Source organism: Gekko japonicus, unplaced genomic scaffold (assembly GCF_001447785.1).
Source record: "Gekko japonicus isolate JY-2015 unplaced genomic scaffold, Gekko_japonicus_V1.1 scaffold36, whole genome shotgun sequence".
NCBI classification, from domain to species: Eukaryota; Metazoa; Chordata; class Lepidosauria; order Squamata; family Gekkonidae; genus Gekko; species Gekko japonicus.
Window position 1 is genome coordinate 835,642 of NW_015164182.1, and position 22,480 is coordinate 858,121.

Below are 22,480 nucleotides of genomic sequence, written 5' to 3' on the forward strand. Positions count from 1 at the left end.
ATACCTCAGTTGGCGTAGGTCCCAAGACAGAGGTGGTGGTGGGGGTAGAAAGACGTGGGGGGAATTGACTTCTGGATCAGGTACGTCTCGGAGACAAAGCAGTAGCTCGCCTTTGAGTGCAGTCCCTATAAACTCGGTCATCAATATCGACAGGTTCAAGAAGCAGACGTGGAGGGTGACGCTGCATGCCATTAGACACATGTCGATTCCGACGTGAATCGATGTCGGGAGCCTCTGACACCGTTGATGTCGACGACGGGAAAGGAGAGGAAGAAGGCTCTGCATCCATGGGACGACTAAGGAGCCCCACCGTCTCAATATCGGAGTAAGGACGCTCCAGCTGTTGTATAGGGGAGTCCAGGAGCTGAATGGTCGGTATCGGCAGAGCGGCATGGACCTCCGATGCCGATACTGCCGTTGGAGCGGGAGGCACTTTAGGGGCATCACCCAGTGCAGACACCGCTACCTTCCCCTTCTTTGCTGCCTTTAGGGACTTAGAGGAGCCCTTTTTTGCGGACTTATGCTCCTTACTTGACTTGGCCCTCTTCCTCACCGGAGTGGAAGCGGACGATTGTGCCTTTGATGCCGGTGGTTTCGGTGTCGGTTGGCCGATGTTGGAGGAGGGCCTCGATGCCAGAGCCGTCAAAGTTGATGGTCTCTCGGACTCCATCACTGAAGGAGGATATAACGCCGACTCAAGTAGCGCCACTTTGAGGCGCGCAGCTTGGTTTTTTCGTGTCTGGTTCGAAAACCTAGCACAGGTGAGACTCTCCCAAACAAAAAATATAGAGGGTGTGGCAGTCAGGAGGAGCGAGTTTACTGCCGCAGCCCTTGCAGCGGTTAAAAAATCCCCACTTTTTCTCCATAAAAAATAAAGAACGGAGGAAAAGAAGGGGGGTGGGGGGGGTGCCCGAAGGCCAAACTGAGGCAACTGGCAACTTCCCCCTCAGGAAGAAACAAACAAAATTTTTTTTTTTTAAGAACAAACGAAGAAGACTAAGAAGAAAAAAGAAACTGAGGAAAAAATCCAAAGAGTCGTGAGGGCAAATAGCCCAAAAAGCGAACCGATCAGACCAACGAGGAAAAGGTCTTTCCAACGCGGCGGTAAGGAACTGGCGGGATGTCCGCGCCCACCCCTCTGGGCATGCGCGGTGGGGTTCCTGCGCATGCCCGAGGTCTGGGCGCGAAAATCCGTTAAGAGCTTGCTACAATGGCGATCGATCCAGCACGTGCGCACTAGATCCCATGGGTGTGAAGCACAGAGACCACGTCGAAGATCATCCTTGTTCACGCTCTTCAGTTGCTTCCACATGGAGGTTTTGGTCCATGTTCCCCAAAAAACTGCACTGGCGCTTGGGGGACGGGGGCTTCTACACATCATTGCTGTGCAATCATTCACCTTCTGGGTGTCCCCTGGCTCCGTTGTGCAGTTTCTCAATCCAGCTTTGGTACACTCTTCCCTGAAAAATTGTACTAAAGTTGACTTGGTTACAGTGTGAAGGTGTAGATTTCCACACCTTGCCACATCTGGCAGCATCCCTTCTCTCCACCACCAGCTAACTTTTTGCTGGTTTTTTAAAGAAAAATTGGTAGTTGGTATATTGCTATAGCATGATAAGACTATAGTTACATCCCTAGCACTGTATTTTTTAAAAAACCCCAAAACCCTGCTGCTGGCAAAGGGTCTGAATGGCAGGTGCCCAGGGGGAACACAAATACCTTCATCTGGAGGCACAATGGTGAATCACCTCCACATGAAAGCAACCTTAGTGATGCTAGGTCTTGTATGCCCTTTAAGATCAGGTGCAGCTAGAAATTAAACCCAAATTAAAGACCACCCCCACCCCCTACAACAGCCAGTAGCTATAGTCACGTCGGCAGGTGTAATACAAAAGCCACAGATCTCTCTTCTTGCTTGTCACTTAATAAGCCAGACCAACAGCAGTTGGGAGTACAAAAATAAGGTATTTTTACAATTGTATCAGTTATCAAACCAACAAAGAAACAAAAGCAGTGGTAAAAAAAGTTACAAAGTGCAGGACCGGCCCGACTGCACACCCTTTGAGAATGCGCCCCAGCATCCCCCACAAGGCAGCAAGGCTTTCTGGGGCAGGTTTCTCAGGCTGAGCGGAACAGACCCTGGCACAACAGGCAGCACAAACGTCGCTGACTGCCTCCGACACAGCTCTGGGGCCGCCTTCTCTCTCCTTTTGTGTTTATACCCCAGTAAGTGTCATGCATTCAGTTCAGCTTCTGATCACTCTCTCTGCTGGCAGAATATGAGTAAGCTTTCCCCAGCACCAGCCGGTCCCGCAGGAGCTTGAAGAAGGCATAGTAGTTGCTGAAGAGGATCAGGGCCAGGGAGATGGTCTGGTGCCACTTCTCTGATGTGATCAGTGAGTAGAGCTGGTAGAAGATGACTGCCCCTTCCAGGAGAATCAGGATGTTCAAGATCCTCAGGGGTTTGCTGAAAAAGAACTGGAAAGGCCAAGGGATGGCTGTCAAGGGTCTGCAGTGCCCAAGGAGTTGTCTGAACTTGCAAGACAATTACAAATCTGAGTTTCTTACCCAATAAATAAATAAATGTTTATAAATGAAAAGGGGTTCTATGGAATGCACAGAGTTCTGAGCATTGATAGCGAAACCCCCAGAATGTCTTCTAACCTTCTTTTCTTACTGTCTGGGGCATACCCTGGAGTTGCTCAGATGGCTCTCAGGTGGTCTTTTATTTATTTATTGAATTTTTACCCCGCCCTCCCAGCCGAGGCCGTCTCAGGGTGGCTTACACAAAAACAACACATAATTACAATAAAGCATTAAATATAAATTAGATTAAAACAACTCTAAAACCCTTTAAACCACACAATATAGTAAAGTGATAGTGGCATTAATTTAATAATGGCTGCTGTTATTCAGTTCTCTCGTCTCAAAGTCTGATCTTCTTTAATTCTCCTTTCGGCGGCTGGCTCAGGCTGTTGTTGGAGTTCCAAGAGAAAACAGGGCTCTCTAACCTCAGCAGTTCTTAATGGTAGTGGCAGCTCCAAAAGCCTGGTGGAAGAACTCCGTTTTACAGGCCCTACGGAACTACAAAAGATCCTGCAGGGCCCTGATCTCCTCTGGGAGCTCGTTCCACCAGAGAGAAGCTGCCACTGAGAAAGCCCTGGCCCTGGTTACTGCCAGCCGGGCCTCCTTAAGACCCGGGAGGGCCAGTCTGTTCTGAGCCGCTGATCACAGTGCTCTCTGGGGTACATGTGGGGAAAGGCGGTCCCTCGGGTATGTAGGACCCTGATCATGTAGGGCAGGGGTGGCCAAACTGTGGCTTGGGAGCCACGTGCGGCTCTTTCACACATATTGTGCGGCTCCCGGCAGGGCAGCTGGGGAAGCAAAAAGGAGGCATGCCTCCCTAGCTGGGCTTCCCTTCCCTAGCCAGTGTTTCCCTCCCTGGGTAGGCTTGAGGTGTGGGGGGGGGGAGCAGAGAAAGAGAGCAACTTAAACTTTAAATGCATTCTCAAAGCCCCCCCCCCCCGCCAACTTGGAGAAGGCATTTGTCTCTTTAAATCCCTTCTCCAAGCCAAGCCAGCTGGCGTGAGGGTCGCTTGGAGGATACTTTCAAATGTTACAGTTGCTTTCTTTCCACCTGTCAGACCCTTGAGTCAATCCACTCTCAGCCTAATAGTCTTTTCATGAATGTACAGCAGGAGCCAGAGACACACTTTTCAGGAAGCTCTGCTCCCTGCAGTGATGTTCAGGAAGCAACCTGAGGCACACGTGCCTAACTTATGGGAATCTGGTTGCGGAATGCACTTCTGAATGAGGGCTCCTGAATCATGCCTGCAACATCGATATGAGAAGAATGGCAAAAGCTTACGTGAAACCGGAAGTGGGAGACATCAGAAGGCACCGCCACATTGTAATGGCCCACTGCTTTGTAGACGTTTTTGCTGTGTTTCACCAGCACCCCCTGCGGCCACATGCACTCCTCTGTCCACCTGCAAAAGAAGTTGCCAGCTAACATGGAGCTCTACCCCACCATGTTCCCAAGGGTGGGTACAGAGGAACAGAAGACTAATTCAGTGAGCTTTTGCTCATGCAAGGGTTAACCATCTTTAAAAGGGGACTGTTCCAAATATTTGCTCAGATACTTATGTGCAGTTTGAGTGAGCATGACAGATAAGATTTAAAAAAATCTGAGCGCCTTGAACCTGTCTCGATATGAAGGCTGTTCTAAATGAGACAATAACTTTGCCAAGGCAGACAAGGAACAGCAGGGAATCAGCGACAATTAACAAAATGCTGTCTCAAGGGCATCTAGAGAGGAAGTTTGTCCAGGACTGCCAGCTCTTTACTGCTACCAGGCCTATTGCACAAAACATGCTGGCAGGGGCTCTGGGCTCAGGTGGCTTTAAAAAAGGACTAGAAAAATCCATGGAGGACAGCTCTATCCACAAGCATTAGCAATGATCATCCAGCACACCCTCGGGTTCAGAGGCATTGTTTGGTGCCTCTTTAAGCCAGCTTGATGGGAATGAACAATGCAGGAGAGCTTCTGTACTCTGGCTTCCCAGAAGCACTTGGCTAACCAAAGGTTTGTACAAAAATCTGGAATGTCTAGAAATGTTATATCTACAGAAAAAGGGGGGGTGAATTATATGCAACACCTACTTATCATTGCTAAACATATTTCACTACTTTAAGAACATAAAATGCATAATTTAGAACGTAGCATATGAAACTGCACTATTTGGTGTATTTCATGAATGTAAAGGTATGAAAAGCCTTAGTTTCCCAAAAGCAAAATTGTGACTTTACAGAGTCCTTGACAGAGAGAGCGCTGTGAAGTGCTGTGGGCTAAATTAGTCACATTCGAACAACACACTTTAGAAAGTATGCTGTTTTTGTTATTACTATTTTCCATAAATATTGCTAACATATATAGTGTTAAAAGTATGGTTTATGTGTCCACATTATGCACCAAGAATAATTCTCTAATACTGCAGATTGTCTTACATAAGCATCTGCATTTTAAGTAAACCCTTCCCTTTAAAAAAGCATTTCACTCATTCCAGAAGCGAAATCAATGCATATTTTTAATGCTCCCCAAAACTGGGGAGAAAAAATCCACAGAGAAAAAAAAAAATTCTCCTCTGAGTTTTTCAGTTCCCCCCCACCTAGGTTCACAACCTCTCTTTTCATTTAACATGTGTCAGACGGCTTTTTAAATGGGCAATACAAAGTGGGGCCAACACAAAGGCTGGCACGTAGACCACTCTACTCTCCATCAGTTCTGATTTAAGAGTGACAGCTCCATATTGCCGCCCCCCCCCCAGTGAATTCAGCTTTCAATTCACACCTTGAAAGTGTACCCAAGGCACAGGGAAAGGAGCAAAGAAACTGCTATTCTAAAATATATGCAGATGGCACAGACCAGGGAGTTTCAAATGGTATGTTCTTTGGAGGCTTATCAAGAGTTGCCACCATGAAGAGACCAGCAACACTAAGCTGACTTTCCTGTTCTCCATACCCTGTGCAGTTGCCAAGGTGAACTGGCTGTCTTTTGAGGACATGCATTAGGATGCAAGACTCAATGAGTCTAGCCAGAATCCCACATGAACAGAGGTCGCAACGTAGAATGCAATGCAGGGGGGTTCTGAGGCAGACAAGCTGATGTACAAAGAGTTCTCTATAAGAACCACCTTTGAAAAACTAAAACCCCAACAAATAACAATAACAAAGGATACTTGTCTGCCAAGCAATACAACGAAGGGCCCATCTGCTCCATGAGAAAATCTGACACCTGAAGTAAGGTTTCAAAAGAGATGACGGCCAGCTCGGTCTGTGTGTTACCAGCAGGTGACTTACTGGTGCTGCAGCACATTGGAGCAAAGTGCCGGGTCGACTTTTTGCCAGCAGCCAAGATGTGCTGCAGCCTTGTGGAGAAGGTCACAGTAGCGGGCCGGCAGTAGATGCTGCATGAGGATAACAGAGGTGCTTATGGACACCAAGAGGAATAGCTCACAGGACCACCGCTTGTCGTAATACTGCGTGCTCTGCAAATGGAAAACAAAGAGAGTGCGGAAAGTCAGCTCCGACAGTAGAACTGGAATCCAAAGGACTGCTGTGCCTACTGGGGGCAAGGCAGCCTAGAAGAGGCTTCTGTAACCCCAAGGGCCACAGGTGAAGATCTGAGGGCAAGGAGGGTACCAAAATCCAACAGAACTTAATTTCAAAACCCAATACTGAAGGAAAGCTGTACAACAGCCTGGCAAAGAAATCTGTAAGATTTACTAGCCCATTTACTAGATTGTTAGTATATCAGTCTTATCCCAGGGCATGACCCCTCCCAGGTGCCAGGTCACTGTGGCACCTAGACATTTCATTGAAGAGACTATTATTTTTCAGCCCTGATTTTATTGTTGTGGGTTGGCAATCCTCAGCAGAAGTATGAAGCTTATTTATCATTTCACCCCACATCACAGAATATTTTGTTGTATGGCAGAAAAATGCATTTGCATGAAGTTCTTCTCAAAACATGTCTATATGCTAACTTTACACCATTCAGTGGTGAGATTAATTCATTTATTGACCACTTGCTTTCTATACTGGTTCCAATATTGATCTTTTTAAAAGCAATAATGAAATTATGAGAAACTGGGGAGAGGTCAGGATTAGAGGTTAACTTTGTTGTGTCCATGGCAACTAGGGTTGCTGCGTATTTATTTATAAACTGCAACACTGTTAGCATACCTTTAATAAAATTACAAGAAACTGTAAAGAATTTAGGATTAGATTTTCTGGTAGCAATAAGTAGAAAACATTGTAATTTAAAACACAAAACCCAGACGCTGGAAAATGAGTCTGATTCCTAAATTTTGGGCAAAAAAGATAAAAAGAAAAACTTTCATAAAGCTTGCCTGCCTGATCACCAGGAGAAGATTCTGATACAAGTGAAAAGGATACAAGGTCTGCTTTAAAGAACAATGGCAATTCAATCTTAAGCATTCACTAGAAAGGTAAAGGCAAGTATTTTTCCACCTTGGTACAAAATCAAGGAAACAGGATGTAAAACTTGAGTTTTGGTAGGCCAGTTCTTGTTCGGAAGTTCCCATCTTCAAATTCACTTTAGCTCAAGTTTCAAACTTATAACCTCAGATATGTCAGTCAGTCACAAGCACACGTGAAAAACACAAGACTTTTTTTTGCTGGATCACACAACCTTGTCTAGTGTTCTGCTTCCATCAGCAACTAGCCAGTTCCCACTGGAAGTTCAGAAGCAACAGAGTGGCTGGCTGCATTCTAGAACACACACTGGAATGTGAGACTTAACTATGCTGGCAACCAGCACCCCATGTTAACTGATTCCTTTGCTGGCTACTGTCTACCTGCTGAGATTCAAAGGGAGACTGGTTCTGAACATGTAGCTATCAGGGCTAACATTAATTGATCAAGCTACCTGATATGAATCTGTTTATTCTCCATATTGCAATCTTCATTGAGAAGCCTGTTACTCAACAGGCCTTTACACACATGGGCTCACAGCAGGTCAAGAGTATAGGTTGTACTGAGCCACAAATGCAACCCGTCACTCACGTACCTTCACAAACCAAACAGGGACGAATGCCACATAGTAGGCGCTGAGCATGGAGCTCACCAGCACCTCCTTCATGCGCCAGTTGAAGTCCATCTTCAGGTATTCCACCTCGTTGCGGATCAAGTCTGGAGAGAGGCAGCAAGCATGGGTGGGCATAGCCTCTGTGCTGTACATCTGTCGGGCGTGCTGCTTCCAGGTCTCCTTGAGGACAGACAGGTAGTCCTTGCCCTTCGAGTTGGCATCCCCTGTGTCACGAGGGCCGATGTTGGTGACGTGGGAGAAGAGACTCACCTTGCGGAAGTCACAGTTCAGCTGCAGGAAGGGGACGTACATGCCAAACCTGGAAGAGGAGGAAGTGGTACCTGAATTATTTCTTATATGGCAACATCAAAGTCTGTGGCAGTATAAGGCACACTAAGCAGAAGTGACACCCCCGTTCCATGAAACTGAATGTTGATGGCAGGGGAAGGGAGGAGGAAAGACAGGGAGGGCCATCAGGGGAAGAATGTGCACAAAAAACCTGCTGGGGTTTATTTCAGCTGGGGGCCAGAGCTGAGGGCTCCAAGGAAGGGCACGTCCTGCAACTCTGGCAGGCCCATCCCTGACTCTGCTGCTTAAAGCAGCAGTCACTCTTAGCTTAATTTGGCTACAAGAGCATGCAGCTCCATGGCAGACCAATGCACCACATGCAGGAGGTCTCTGTTTCATGCTCGGCACTTCTGATGTAAAGCCACTGTGACGGGAAGGACATTTAGAAAGATGGAGACTTTGGACAGCTACCGCCGCCCAGGGGTCATTTCACAGAAAAAGAGCTGCAGGAGCTCATTAGCATACCTGCTATTAGCATAAGCATTAGCATATGCCACGCCCCCTGACATCACCGGAAGTGTGTCAGAAGGGGAAGCAAAAAGGGGAGGGGGAGGCATCTTCAAAAGCCTCCCCTTCCCTTCCCCAACTGGCCTGCCAAGGCAGGGTGGCGGGGAAGCGGAGAGAGAAGAGGTTTAAAGTTTAAACCCCTTCCCTCTAGAGTCGTGCCGCAGGGGTGGCAGGATCTTTCCATTGTATTCTATGGCCCGGCTGCGGGGCACTCGGAGAAGATTGCGCAGGGAAGCCAGGCATTTAATTCTCCCCCTCCGGAGGGGGCAGGGCCTGGGCTCGTTACTGCCGAAGCGTTGCTCCGGGGCGCTCTGGCAGGAAATGACTATTGCCGCTGCCGATTCAATCGGAGAGTACTCAGTTATACAGACTGTAGGCCAGAAGACAGCTTCCTGTTTTTCAATACACCACTATTTCACCTTTGAAGCTGCTCTTAAAACTTCATTGCATCTGAAATGAGCTCCAATTCATGAAAGCTCATGCTGAAATAAAAAATGTTAGTCTTTAGGGTGCCAATGGACTTCTGTTTTGTTTTGCTTACAAGTAAAGCAACTTAATGCTCAGGGTGCTACGCACAAATGCTGCAATTTGAGAGCCCAAAATATGGTACTGCACACAACATCCAGAAAAATTTGGTGTAAAACAGCAAACTTCTCTCTCTTATGGCTGTGAAGAAATGCTTTATAATTGCAGTTTTTATGAAGAAATGTAACATGTAGCTGCTAAGATTCCATTTTACTGAATTCAGTTTTTCCGGGAACAGAATCTAGATTGATTCTGGTTTTCTAGCATGGTGTAGACGCAGCATTAGTGATCCCCCCCCCCGCAACCTCACAGAACACCTGCCATGCCTTTGGAAACCTGTTTGCCTCTACCCACCCTGCTCCCAGAAAGGAATAGAAACAGGAGAAGAGCAGCCCAGACTTACGGGTAACACAAGAACAAGAGGTTGAGCAGCGAATGTGTCCGGAAAAGATGGATTATGGATCGGCACAAACTCCAGCCCGTGCCAGTAAGGACAGCAAAGCGAGTGACCACAAGGAAAACGGAGCGTGGCAGGGAGACTTTGCCAGTATGGGAAGCCTGGAGTAAGAAGAGCAAGAGGCAGATGAGACTTTCCTCTCCCTTTGCAAAAAGATCAGCCACACGTCTGAGTCCCACGTACTGGTTCTGGCCTTCAAAGTTCATCCCCTAGATAGGCTTCTCTCCATCCCAATTTAAGAGCCCGGAGGGATCCCTTGCTGAGGGTGCCAGTTCTGCCTGACCCCAACTGATGAAAGCAGTGAGGTGTAGTAGTCAAGTGTTGGACTGGGATCTGGCAGAATCCTACTTCGAATCCCCACTCTGCCATGGAAGTTCAGTCTAACCTACCTCACAGGGTTGTTGTGAGGATAAAATGGAGGAATGATTTAAGAAGAGATTAAACACATATATATGGGGAAATGCTTCTATTCAAGTAGCTCTGATCTTCAGAACTCTTAACCCAAGAGAAACTCAGTGCAACTTACTTATTTATCCAGAAAAATTTATATGCTGCCTCTCCAGAGACAGCAACACAGTTGTAAAACCAACGGCTAAAATCAAGCCAGGGGCATAACAACAGCACAAAACAAACTTTGAGCAGCTTCAAATGATATCCCTAAAACAGTCCTCAGGCTAGAAGCAGACCATAAAACAGGTTAGAAACAAATGGAATCCCTCAGTTAAAAGCCTGGGTAAAGAAACGTGTTTTGGCTTGGAACTTAAAAGGAAAGTAAGGTACATGTCTGGTCAGCCTCAAAGAGCTGCCTTTCCAAAGGTGAGCTGCCACCACTGAGGAAGCCCTCTGCACGCAGGGGCACAGTGAGCTGGGGTAGGGAAAAGAATCTTAACTTTTTTTTGTAGTCGCCACCACCACAGGTGGTGGTGGCGGCTACAAGCATGGACAGCTTCAAAAGGGAATTAGATGAGCATATGGAGCAGAGGTCCATCAGTGGCTATTAGCCACAAGGTATAGATAGGGGCTCTGGGGCAAGTGATGCTCTGTCTTCTTGGTGCTTGGGGGGGTCAACAGTGGGAGGGCTTCTAACGTCCTGGCCCCACTGGTGGACCTCCTGATGGCACCTGGTATTTCTGACCACTGTGTGACGCAGAGAGTGCGTTCAGACGGGGTATTTACAACGGTATAGGTGCCGGTTGGAATCGGTGTATTTACCGGCGTTCACACGGCGCACATCTGCCTTCCATCCCTAACCGTCGCAAAGAGCTTTAAACCGTTGTATTCCGCCACTAGGTCCCCAAGTGGTGTGCAACAGTTGTAATCGCTTTACCCCCCCCGTCTTATCGCTCTCCACCGTTGTAGAGCCACTTCTGTTTGGAAGCCCGAGACTTCCGATTTTTACCCGCCATTTTTTTTAGGTCGGCGATATGCGCTTGAGCGAAGCTTTGCCCCGGCGTTTGTTTTTTTAAAAAAGAAAAGGTCCTTAGTTTAACGTTTTAGAGGAGTCCAGGACCTCAGGGAGGCCAGTTTGCTCTTTAAACTTTAAAGGTACGTCCTCTCTTCAGGGCATGCTTTTTTGGATGGGGTGTTTTGCGCATGCGCGAAGATCGCCATTCTGTGGATGGCTGCCTATGCTCATGCGCAAACTAAGTTAAAAAAAACACAAGAAACCGCCGACACCCGCTGTGTGTGAACGGGCATACAACAATGGGCTCTGCAGACAGGAGGTAAGTGTGATCGCATTTCAGCCGGCATAAACTGCAACGGTTCCAACCAGAACGCACCCAGAGTGTTGGACTGGATGGGCCTTTGGCCTGATCCAACATTGGCGTCTCTTATGTTCTCTTATGTTCTTAACTGGCGAGCAGGACAGTGGCTACCCTGTCCTCACATACGGAAGCAGACAATGGCCATAATCCTACACCAGGAAATTCTCCTGCACTACCCCCATTTTGGGGGGAAACACCAAGGCCTGAACAAGGACACAACTGTTATGCATTAAGTACAAAGGCTCCAAGCCTCTACCTCCTTCACCTCCTTCACAATAGCGCCGATCAACCTTCGGGCCAGAATGATAGTAGTCACTGCCAGGACATTGAAGTCAATGAGATGAAAATTCTGCAGAAAGAAAAATGAATTTGGTTGGTCTGTGCACAGCTATCCTGCAAGAATGAAGAAAACTTTCCTGGCAAAAGAGCTGGTAAGTATATTTATAGTGCTGAACTATGGTTAGGCAGATGTGGCTTCAAATCCTCGCTCAGCTAAGTCATTATCTGGTTGATCACAGGCTATTTTTTTACTTAATTTGTAGTCCGCTTTTCTTGCTAAGGCTCAAGGCAGATTTTAGAAAATAATGCAATAAAGATCAGTATTATACATACAAACAGGGCAATAAAACTGGATTACAAAACTTGAGAACGACTAAATAAAAACATGTAATACAGCCAAAAAACAATATGAAGGAGAAAAACTGCCTACATTTTTTAGGTCTGACTGAACACTTGCTTCTTTACTACTACCCTATTACCATTGTTCCCTGACCTGGATGGCCCACACTAGCCTGATCTCGTCAGTTCCCAGAAACTAAGCAGTGCTGGCCCTGGTTACTGCTTGGATAGGGCCACCAAGGGAGTCCAGCGCTGCTATGCAGAGGCAGGCAATGGCAAACCACGTCTGTTAAGTCTCTTGCTTTGAAAGCTCTACTGCGACTTGGTGTCCCTTTCAACCACATTCTTAATTTTTTTAAAACTTTATTGTTGATAATTACATATACAACAATATTCAATACAAATTCAAAACATGTAAGAGCAAATGAGTAGTACAAATAACAGTATAATGATAACATATTGTGAAAAGTAAATGTATTAACAATCAATATACGACATGTATCAATAAATCAAATGTAATGTATTCCAAACCATATTCAGTATGGTTAAACAAGTATTCCAGGAAAGGAAACCATGTTGAAGTAAAATCTGAGTGCAAAGAATCGTTTTGTCTAGATAAAACAGTCAGCAATTTCGTCCACTAGACAAAATTCACACACTTTGAACAGCCATTCATTACCAGTTAAATGGAGTGTTTCCAAGATTTGGCTATTACAATCCTGGCAGTTGCACAAAGCAGAGCAATTAATTCTTTATGAAGTGTGAGTTGGGGGTAAGTCTCCATGTGTCTAACAGTAAGGAGTCTATAGTAAAAGGTATACGGATAGATGTGATTTCATAAATTTATTGAACAATCATGACATACCACCTAGATAGTATCTTAAAAGATTTTGTTTTGATAGGTGTACGTTTAGATTGAATAAGTAGCGAATGCCAAATAGACTGCCATTGGGGGTAGCTAAGAGTTGTATTTAGATCCTTATGCCACGATGTAGTGTAAGATGGTAAAACTTCATTATAGGGTTCCATAATCATTGTATAGAGAATGGAAATAAGAGATTTATAAGTAGGTCTTGGTGTTTTCAATAAGATTTCAAATTTAGTTAAGGGTCTTGTAAGGCTTAATTTAATTTTTGGTGAACGTATTAAGTGGGCTAACTCTAAGTATTGGAACCATTGAAGTGTTTTGTGAAGTTTCGCATCTAACTCAGCCTTATCTAAAATTAGGCCACAACGTGGTATGTCTATAAGCCTAGTTGGATATTGGGAAATAGAAGGTGCCAAATCTTTCTGTGTTTATCCATATTGAGAGGGTGTTAAGTAAAAAGGGATTATCAAGTATTGTGGCTGGTCTTTCTTTCTTGATATTCTATATGATTTCTTGTAGCAATCTTTCAGATGAATATATTTGCTCTATTATAGTCCAATCAGGTGCCGTATTAGGATTTAACATCTTGATTATGTTAGTTATTTGTGCCACCTCATAATAAGTGGACAATTTTGGAAACACCATGCCACCTTCTGTTGGGAAATTGATTCTAGCCCGCTTAGAATCCCACAAGAAGGTGTTCAATAGTTTCTGCCAGCTTTGCATGAGAGATATCGGTATTTTAATAGGAAGTGAACGGAAAAAAAATAAATTTGGGGAGAGTGAACATTTTGATCGAGTCATAACGTCCTAGCCAGGATAACTGCAAGGGTTGCCAATCTCTAAATTGCGTGCGGATCTTGTTCATGAGTATGCCATAGTTATGAGTAATGAGGTCCTTAAGGTTTAGCGGTATGTTGACGCCTAGGTATCTCCAATCTTTGGAAACCCATTTTAAAAAATAAGATCTTTTCAGGATAGTCCTTTCCATAACAGAAATATTGATTGGGTATATGTCGGTTTTGGATTGGTTAACTCGTAATCCTGAGATGAGACCAAAGGTCTGCAATTCAGACATCGCAGCAGGAAGAGAACTTGATGGGTTGGATAAATATATAACTGTGTCATCAGTAAATAGGCTAATTTTAAATTCCTTGTTATGAGTGTTGATTCCTTTAATATTTGGATTGGTGTGTATCGCTGTCGCCATAGGTTCTAGCGCCAAAGCGAATAGGATGGGTGATAAGGGGCAGCCTTGTCTGGTGCCACATTGGGGTGCAAAGGTTTCCGAGTGAGAATTATTTATTTTTATGTTAGTCTTGGGGTCAGTGTAAAGGGATCGGATTATGTGGCGGAAGCCATCTCCGAATTCCATATGTTCCAATAGCTGATGGAGATAATTAATTTCTAAGGAATCAAACACCTTTTCTATATCTAAAGAAAGAATTATTGAAGGCAACTGTTTTTGACAGCAATAGTGTATTACATTAAAAGTTTTACTGATGTTTTCCGTTATGTCACGGGTCGGAATGAATCCAGTTTGATCTCTATCAATGTATTGTGTTATGATTTTCCCCAATATGACTGCAAGCCAGATTTTAGCATCTTGATTAATGCTTGATTAATGTTATGGGACGGTAGGATTTTGGGTCTAAGGGATCTCTACCAGGTTTAGGTAATACAATAATGGTGGATTCAGTCCATGAATTTGGGATTTTCCCTATGTTCAAAACTTCATTACAGACATCAACAAAGGGCTGTCTAAGGAGGAGTAAGAAAACTTTATAGAATTCAATTGAGTAGCCATCTGTGCCTAGAGATTTATGATTCTTTATCTTTTTGACAACCTCTTGAACCTCTTGAGGTGTAATGGGAGAGTCTAATAGTCTGTCGATTTCGGACCAATTTCAGCCTCACCAATTGAAGTTGAGGAAACGGTTCTGCGTCAGCCTCGTGCACATCATTCCCAGTCGGTGATTTCCTGGGAAAGTGATCAGTCGGCACCAGCCTCTCGATACCATCGATCCTGATTGCCCAGAGGCCACGAATATCGATATCGACCTGAGAAGTGCCCAGATTACCGTCGTTCCAGGCCCATGCTCTCGTACTCGCCTAGATGGGAATTGAGACCACACTCTCCAACCGACTTTGACCCACTGATGCCGTGGGATCGTAGGGGGCAGATGCCTTGCTGGTTCACATCGTACCCAATGTCGGCATCCATGCCATGGCTGACGCCTAGGCCACAGTCGGACTGGGACCGTGGATCAAGTTGTTCACACTCTCCCCACCGTAAATCTAAGCCTTCCGCATCACAATCCAAAGCCGCAGAGGAAACTCGTCGCCCACCCTCTCCTCTCCACACCAAAAGTCGCCCCGATACCGGATATCCCTGCAGCTCCGGCATCGCCTGTCGTATCATTCATCTCCGATACCAACACTGATGATTCAGAAAGCCCCGAATCACCTAAAGATCCATCACCAAAGGCTACAGTATCGGACAATCTGCCAATCTCGCCTTCTGAGGATCTCTCTTCATACGGAGATTTGGTCAAGAGGATGGCACATTCCCTGGCATGTCGATCGTCCAACCCCAACCCTCGGTGTTGGATGCTGTCTTCGATGTCGTGCAAAATGATACCTCCACCTCGATCGCTCTCCCGATGTCGACCATTCTTCTACAGGCGTCTAAGGCCCTGTGGGACAAGCCTTCCTCTACTCCAGTGTCATCCAGGCGTTTGGATCACATGTATCGGGTCCAGGAGACGGGGGCAGAATTCCTCCATATCCACCCCAAGCCCAACTCCTTGGTCGTGTCATCCACCTCAAAGAGTAAATGGACCCTTGCTACCCCTTCAGATAAGGAGAGCACCAGTTAGACTCCATTGGTCGTCGTTTTTACTCGGCGGGAGCCCTCGGCATTAAGACATCTAATTATGTCGCTTGTATGGGCCGCTACCAGTACTCACTCTGGGAACAATTTACCGACTTTCTGACCTCAGTGCCTGATGACAAACGTCAAGAGGCCAGAAAGCTGCAAAAGGAAGGCTTGCTGCTCTCTAAACAAATCATCAACTCATCCAAACATACTCTGGACACGTTTTCAAAAATAATGTCATCTGCAGTTGCCCTCCGTAGGCACTCCTGGCTGAGGACCACCGCATTCCCTGCTGATACCAGGGTGTACTCCCTGCTGATACCAGGGTGTACTTGTCTTTCGATGGCCAAGGTCTCTTCCATGCGTCCACTGATTCGACGCTCCAGGAAATGGACAAAAGCATTAAGACCTCGAGGTCGCTGGGGGTCTCTGCCCCCTCTAAGCCTTTTCGTCCTTGCTCGTGGTCTCGTTACGGCTCCAGACACCAATACGCTAAGCTGTCGCCGGATGAAGGTTACAGGCCATGTTGGTCCCCATCTGCGAATAGGCAGCAGTACCAGGCCCGACAGATACGGCTCTGGACAGCAGATTGTCAGACCAAAGCAACCCAAACCGGGCAAGCAGGGCCTTTGACTTCCGCCTGTCTATCTCTCCCGACCCTACCCGCCTCCATCCATATTTACAGGCCTGGGCCACCATTACGTCGGACCAATGGGTCCTTTCCATCTTAGCCAAGGGCTATTCCATCGAATTCATGGAACTCCCACCTCTTCCTATAGTCGTCATCACTACCCCGTTGTTGTTCCTCCTCGAGGTCACCATACTTCTTTCAAAGGGTGCTGTAGAGCCCGTGCCTCTAGATCACCAAGGACTTAGTTTTTATTCCCGATACTTCGTGGTTCCCAAGAGGGACGATGGGCAAAGGCCGATCTTAGACCTTCACGGTCTCAACACCTTTATAAGGTACCAAAAATTCAAAATGACATCCCTTCCCGTCATTCTGCCTCTCCTGTCCCAGGGATGCTGGATGGCCACCATCGACCTCGAGGATGCCTATTTCTATTTAACTATCCACCCCGCCCATCGCAAATACTTCCGATTTGCGATAGGTGGCAGCCACTACCAATACAGGAGTCTACCGTTTGGCCTCAGCACGGCCCCAAGGGTCTTTACCAAGATGATGGTAGTTGTTGTGGCACATCTCCGCCTCTGTGGCCTGACGGTGTTCCCATATCTGGACGATTGGCTTCTGGTCGCCCTTTCCAAGGACCTCCTAATTTGTCAGATATCTCAGGCCCTCAATCTCCTTCATTGTCTGGGACTCAGGGTCAACCACAAGAAGTCGCGCCTAGTCCCTTCGCAAAGAGTGCAATTCATACGGGTGATACTCGATTCCCAAGACAGTGCAGCCTTCCTGCCCCAGGACAGGGCACGAACCCTAATTGTTCAGGCAGAACAGGTTCGACTACGAGGAACCTCCTCTGCCTTCCAGATTCAACGCCTCCTGGGCTTAATGGCGGCAACAACTGCAGTCCTCCAGTTTGCAAAGTTGTGAATGCAACCACTCCAGCTTTGGTTCATCCGTCACTTCAAGCCTCTAAGGATGTCCCAATCTGTTGCTTTTCCCCCACCACAAGAGGTACACGACTCCCTATTGTGGTGGACGCACTCAGACAACCTGACGGAGGGGATCCCGTTCCGTCCTCTCACTCCTATTCTCACCCTCACAACTGACGCTTCACTGTGGGGCTGGGGAGCCCCCCTCAACGGCCTCTCCGTAGGCCACAGGTGGGATGCTGTATCCTCAAGGAGACACAAACTTTCTGGAACTGTTGGCAATAAAATTGGCCCTCCAATGTTTCCAGCCTCTGCTCGCAGGACAATGTGTAACTGTCTTAACCGACAATACGACGGCCCTCAGTTACGTCAACAGGCAGGGTGGAACGATCTCCCGCAGCCTCTGCCTCCTTGCTCTGGACCTTTGGACCTGGTGCATGCCTCTGCACATCTTTCCCATTGCCTCACACATCGCGGGCAAGGCAAATGTGAATGCGGACCTGCTCAGCAGAGGTCTCTCCCAGCGTCATGATTGGGAGCTGAACTGGACCTACCTACGTCCTGTCTTTCAAGAGTGAGGCGCACCTCATGTCAATGTCTTTGCCATCGGGCACAACTCGAAGTGCACCCTGTTTTGCTGCAGGGTGGCTCAGGATCCCAGGGCTTTGGGAGACGGACTCCTGTACCCATGGGACAACAACTTCCTATATATGTTCCCGCCTCTGCCTCTGTTTCTGAGAACGGTCCAAAGACTCATGAGGGTCCATACGAGGTGCATCCTGATCACCCCCTGGGGGCCGAGGCAACCTTGGTTCGCCAATCTCCTCTCACTAGCCAAGGCGCGCTATCACCTCCCACAGGTGCCAGATCTGCTCCTGGCAGAGGGAGGAGCCCTCCTATTCCACGAGGTGGACAAGCTCAAGTTAACAGCTTATCTCGTGGACACTTAACTTTCTCTGACAGAATCAACACTGTGCTACTCAATGCCAGGAAAGATTCTACGCGACCTTCCTACAGTGGGAAGTGGGCCCGCTTCTTAGCCTTCATACATCCCGCTGACGTCCCCCCGGCTTCTGTCAGGATTGACCAGGTCTTAGACTTTCTGCTCTCACTGGCAGAGAAGGGGCTCTCGCACTCCTTTCTCAAGGTATATTTGTCAGCTATTTCGGCCTACCACCCGGGCTTCGACGGCTTTTCCGTTTTTTCTCACCCGGTCACAAAGAGGTTTATGAAGGGTCTCCTCCACCTGTATCCACCAGTCCACTCACCAGTACCCTTGCGGGATCTAAGGCTGGTGCTCCGCCATCTTATGGGGCAGCCCTTTGAGCCCATGGCGACCTGCGAGCTAAAGCATACAGCATGGAAAACTGCCTTTTTCATCACCATCACCTTGGCCAGGAGGGTGGGCGAACTCGTGGGTCTGCGCCATGACCCACCTTTCCTTGTGTTCCTGCCGGACGGTGTGAGACTGCTCCCTGACATATCCTTTCTGCCTAAGGTTTCACCTAACCTCGGAGATCTTATTGCCTAACTTCTTCCCTAAACCGGAAGATGAACAACAGCGACTCCTCCACAATCTAGATATTCCGAGGGTGCTGTTCTTTTACCTAAATAGGACACACCAAGTAGGAGGAACAATCAACTTTCTGTCTCCTACTCCAGTCATTCTGCAGGGCTTAAAATCTCAGCACAACGTGTCTCCAAATGGATTGTCGAGACTATTAAGCTGTGCTACCAGTTGGCTAAACGCCCGTTGCCCATACCTATATGAGCGCACACTACAAGATTCATGGCCACGTCTACAGCCTTCTTGAAGGGTGCTTCCCTGTTGGCGATCTGTGGTCTACTCCGAACACCTTCATCAAGCACTACACTGTTGACGTTCGTGAACGCCACAGAGTGGACCTTGTTCATCTAGTCCTTTCGTCGGCAGAGCATTGAATTTGCGACAGCTCCCACCTCCAGGTGAGCCACTGCTTTTCAATCTCCCATGGGCGTGATGCACAGAGACCACGAAGAAGATAAACAGGTTGCTTACCTGTAACTGGTGATCTTCGAGTGGCCATCTGTGCAATCACACCACCCGCCCATCCTTCCCCACTGCTGCCGCTTCAGTACTTCTCTCTGGTTGTTGACATGACAGTGGTCAGAAGGAACTGGCGGGATGTCCGTGCCCCTCCTCTTTGGGCATGTGCAGTGGGGTTCCCGCGCATACCCGGAGGAGAGGCGTGAAAATCCCTGTGAGCTTTGCATACCACCGATACGGATCAGTGCAGGCGCATAATCCCATGGGTGTGACTGCACAGATGACCACTTGAAGATCACCAGTTACAGGTAAGCAACCTGTAGTTCTGATAAGCGCTGTTCTTGAAAAAGAGCAGTTTCTGTCAAGAGCTCTCTCAGCCCCACCTACCTTGTAGGGTGTTTGTTGTGGTCATGGTCAGAATACACTTTAGAGCCAATGGTTGCATCAACTATGTGATTTCGTAAAGATGAAGAAAAAAGAACATAGTCAATGCGAGTGTGGACTTGGAATTGAGATGAGAAATAGGTGTAATCACAAGCCTTGGGATAGCAGAACCGTCAGATGTCTATATAGTAAAATTTTTCAAGATTGGAATGTAATTTGGTGAATTGCTGCTTGGTTGTTATACTTTTGAGTTGTCTTTTATTAATTTTTGATCTATCTAACTTTAAGTCAGCTACATAAAGTCAGCACCAATCATTGCTTCCCCAATAGAAAAGGAATCTAATTGTGACATAACATCGTCTATGAATGAAAGGTGGTTTTCATTAGGAGTGTAAATTGAGGCTAGAGTAATTGGTTTGTCTGCAATCCTGCCTTTTATGAAAATGTATCTCCCTTTGGGGTCTGAGAGTGTGGATTCTAGCTTGAAGCTGAATTTTTTAGACATGAGTATGGCAACGCCTCTAGATTTACTCGTAACCAAGGCTAAGTATTAATATGTAAAGTGTTTTAAAGTAAAAATAATTTTTGTATGTTGTTTCAAGTGTGTCTCCTGAAGACAAAGGATATCAAGGCGCAATTTATAAAGTGCTCTCAAGACGTTTTTTCTTAATTAAATTGTTCAGACCCCTACAATTAAAAGAGATTAAGTTCAATTCATCCATTATTTAAAAAATCAAGATTGATTAAACAATTCATTAGAACTCCCAAAACATTAATTAAGTTAATGGTTGGAGTGAAGAATAATATTAAGTATAAACTAGCCTTCGTCATGCAAGTGAAAGCAGTCTGAAAAATTGTGGTGTTTAACCTCCCTCTTACATTTTCCTCCACCCATCACTGTGTATAAACCTTCAACTGTGCTATAGAGAATATAAACCAACTCTGTCTGAATGTGAAAACAAAACAACTCTAAACATAGTCAAGTCTTCGCATTGCATTATAAACAAGTTACAAATTATTTCCCAAGCCATTCTTCCCCCCCTCCCTCTCTCCTTCCCCTCTACCGCCTCATACCCCCAAGAACAAAATCTAAAAGAAAAAAGTATAGTGTGCTCCTAATTAGAAGTCATAGTGTTGACTCTTGAGAGTCCCCTGGATTTCAAGAAGATCAAATCAGTCAACCCTAAAAGAAATCAACCCTGACTGTTCCCTGGAAGGCCAGATACTGAAGCTGAAGCTCAAATACTTTGGCCACCAAATGAGAAGGGAGCACTCACTGGAGAAGACCCTGATGCTGGGAAAGACTGAAGGTCAAAGAAGAAGGGGACAGCAAAGGATGAGATGGTCAGACAGTGTTATCGAGGCAACGAACATGAAATTAAGCAAATCGGAGCACGACAGAAGACAGGAGGGCCTGGCATGATGTGGTCCATGGGGTTGCGAAGAGTCGGACTCGATTGTGCAACTGAACAAAATAGGAATTTTGCTCCACTTATGTGGAGTCATTGGTGAGTCAAGTTTCCTTTTTTATGATTTCCTCGCTGCTTCATGAGGGACTTCTATGCCAAGTCCATGTAATAGATTGTAGCCTTCTTCTATGTCTGATGTTTGGTAGCTTTTATTTTGAAAGGAGACTTGTAGTTTCCTTAGTAGTGACCACCGGTACTTTATGCCAGCCTCTCTCTGTTTTGTAGTAATTGGCTTCAAGGAATGACAGCGCTGTAGCATTTCTGATAAATCTGGGAAAACCATAATAGTCATGCCCTGAAAGGTGAGGCCCCCCCTTACTCTAGATACTTGTAATAATTTTCTCTTTACACGGAGGTCTGCCAGTTCTATAATTACATTTCTTGGGCCCCTCAAGTGAGCTGAGTACAATGCACCAATTCTGTATGCCCTCAAGATATGGGGTGTTACACCTTCCTCTAACTGAAGAGACTTAGAGAGCCATGTTGCAACAAAATTGGCCAGGTCAGCTGACTCTTCCACATTTTCGGCAAAACCTTGTAATTTAACGTTCCGCTCTTTTAGCTTTATTTTCAAGACAGAATTTTTTTTCCTGTAGCCCACCCCTCATAACGTTGTAATTGTTGGATTTCAATTTGGTGAGTCTGCCCCATTTCCATTGCCATTTCAGCAGTTTGTGATGTTTTTTGAAGGCTTCATTCAGATGTCACAACAAAATCTAACTGAGGATACATTTATCTCTGCTGGGCACAATCCTAGTTTGCTCGTTGTACTCATCTGCTTCCCAGGCCCCCCCTCCTCTGGTGGGTGGGGCTTGACTGAACCTAGTTTGACCTAGCTCCAATCTGCTCTGATGTCCAAGCACAGGAACCACGGTAAACTGGAGTTTGTTTCCCCCACTTGAGAATCATGGCTTATAGGATGGGGGCTCAAATTTTCCAAGGCACCTGAATTTGGGCATCATGAGAAACATGGAGCTTAATCAAACCAGTGAGGGACAGGATGACAGAGGTCAATGCCTGAATGCCACACGTTCATGATCCTCAATGACAAATCTCTCTTAAATTAGAATTTATTGTGAAGTCTGAATGTAGCCTTTGGTAATGACACCCTGTTCTAATGCCATGTTCTGACGATGTTCTGTGGCCATTGTGTACTGTACATCTAGGAAGCTGCAGAAGGCCTTGGATTTTTATAACATTTAAATGTCATTTTGTATAGCTCTTAATATTTTACTTTGTAATTGTAGGCCATGAGATACTCACCAATGAGGTATGGGATGGAGGGTGGGATGGTGGGTACCACCACACTGTTTTGTAGATGTTGATGTAATGGACAAAGAGAGCAATTAGGTGGCAGAAAAAGAGCTGGAGTTCAAACAAGATGCTCCTCTCCACAGGCAGCTCAGGGATCTTGCAGTGCCGGAGGGGAATCACCGTTTGAGCTGCCAACGGAGGACTGGAAAGGCCC

The 22,480-nt window shown here is 46.4% G+C and overlaps 1 protein-coding gene across 1 annotated transcript in view; it reads right to left on the reverse strand.

The window, feature by feature from the left end:
* Window positions 1-1,951: 1,951 nt before the first annotated feature.
* TMEM39B (transmembrane protein 39B) overlaps window positions 1,952-22,480 on the reverse strand; it is a 24,477-nt gene continuing 3,948 nt past the window's right edge. Inside the window, exons 3-9 of the mRNA XM_015408087.1 lie at window positions 22,276-22,480; window positions 11,478-11,561; window positions 9,393-9,547; window positions 7,592-7,928; window positions 5,860-6,047; window positions 3,869-3,989; window positions 1,952-2,478 (exon numbers count right to left, since the gene is read on the reverse strand). Of these exons, the coding sequence (XP_015263573.1) occupies window positions 2,242-2,478; window positions 3,869-3,989; window positions 5,860-6,047; window positions 7,592-7,928; window positions 9,393-9,547; window positions 11,478-11,561; window positions 22,276-22,480 (1,327 nt within the window). The 3' untranslated portion in view covers window positions 1,952-2,241. The remainder of the gene's footprint in view (window positions 2,479-3,868; window positions 3,990-5,859; window positions 6,048-7,591; window positions 7,929-9,392; window positions 9,548-11,477; window positions 11,562-22,275) is intronic.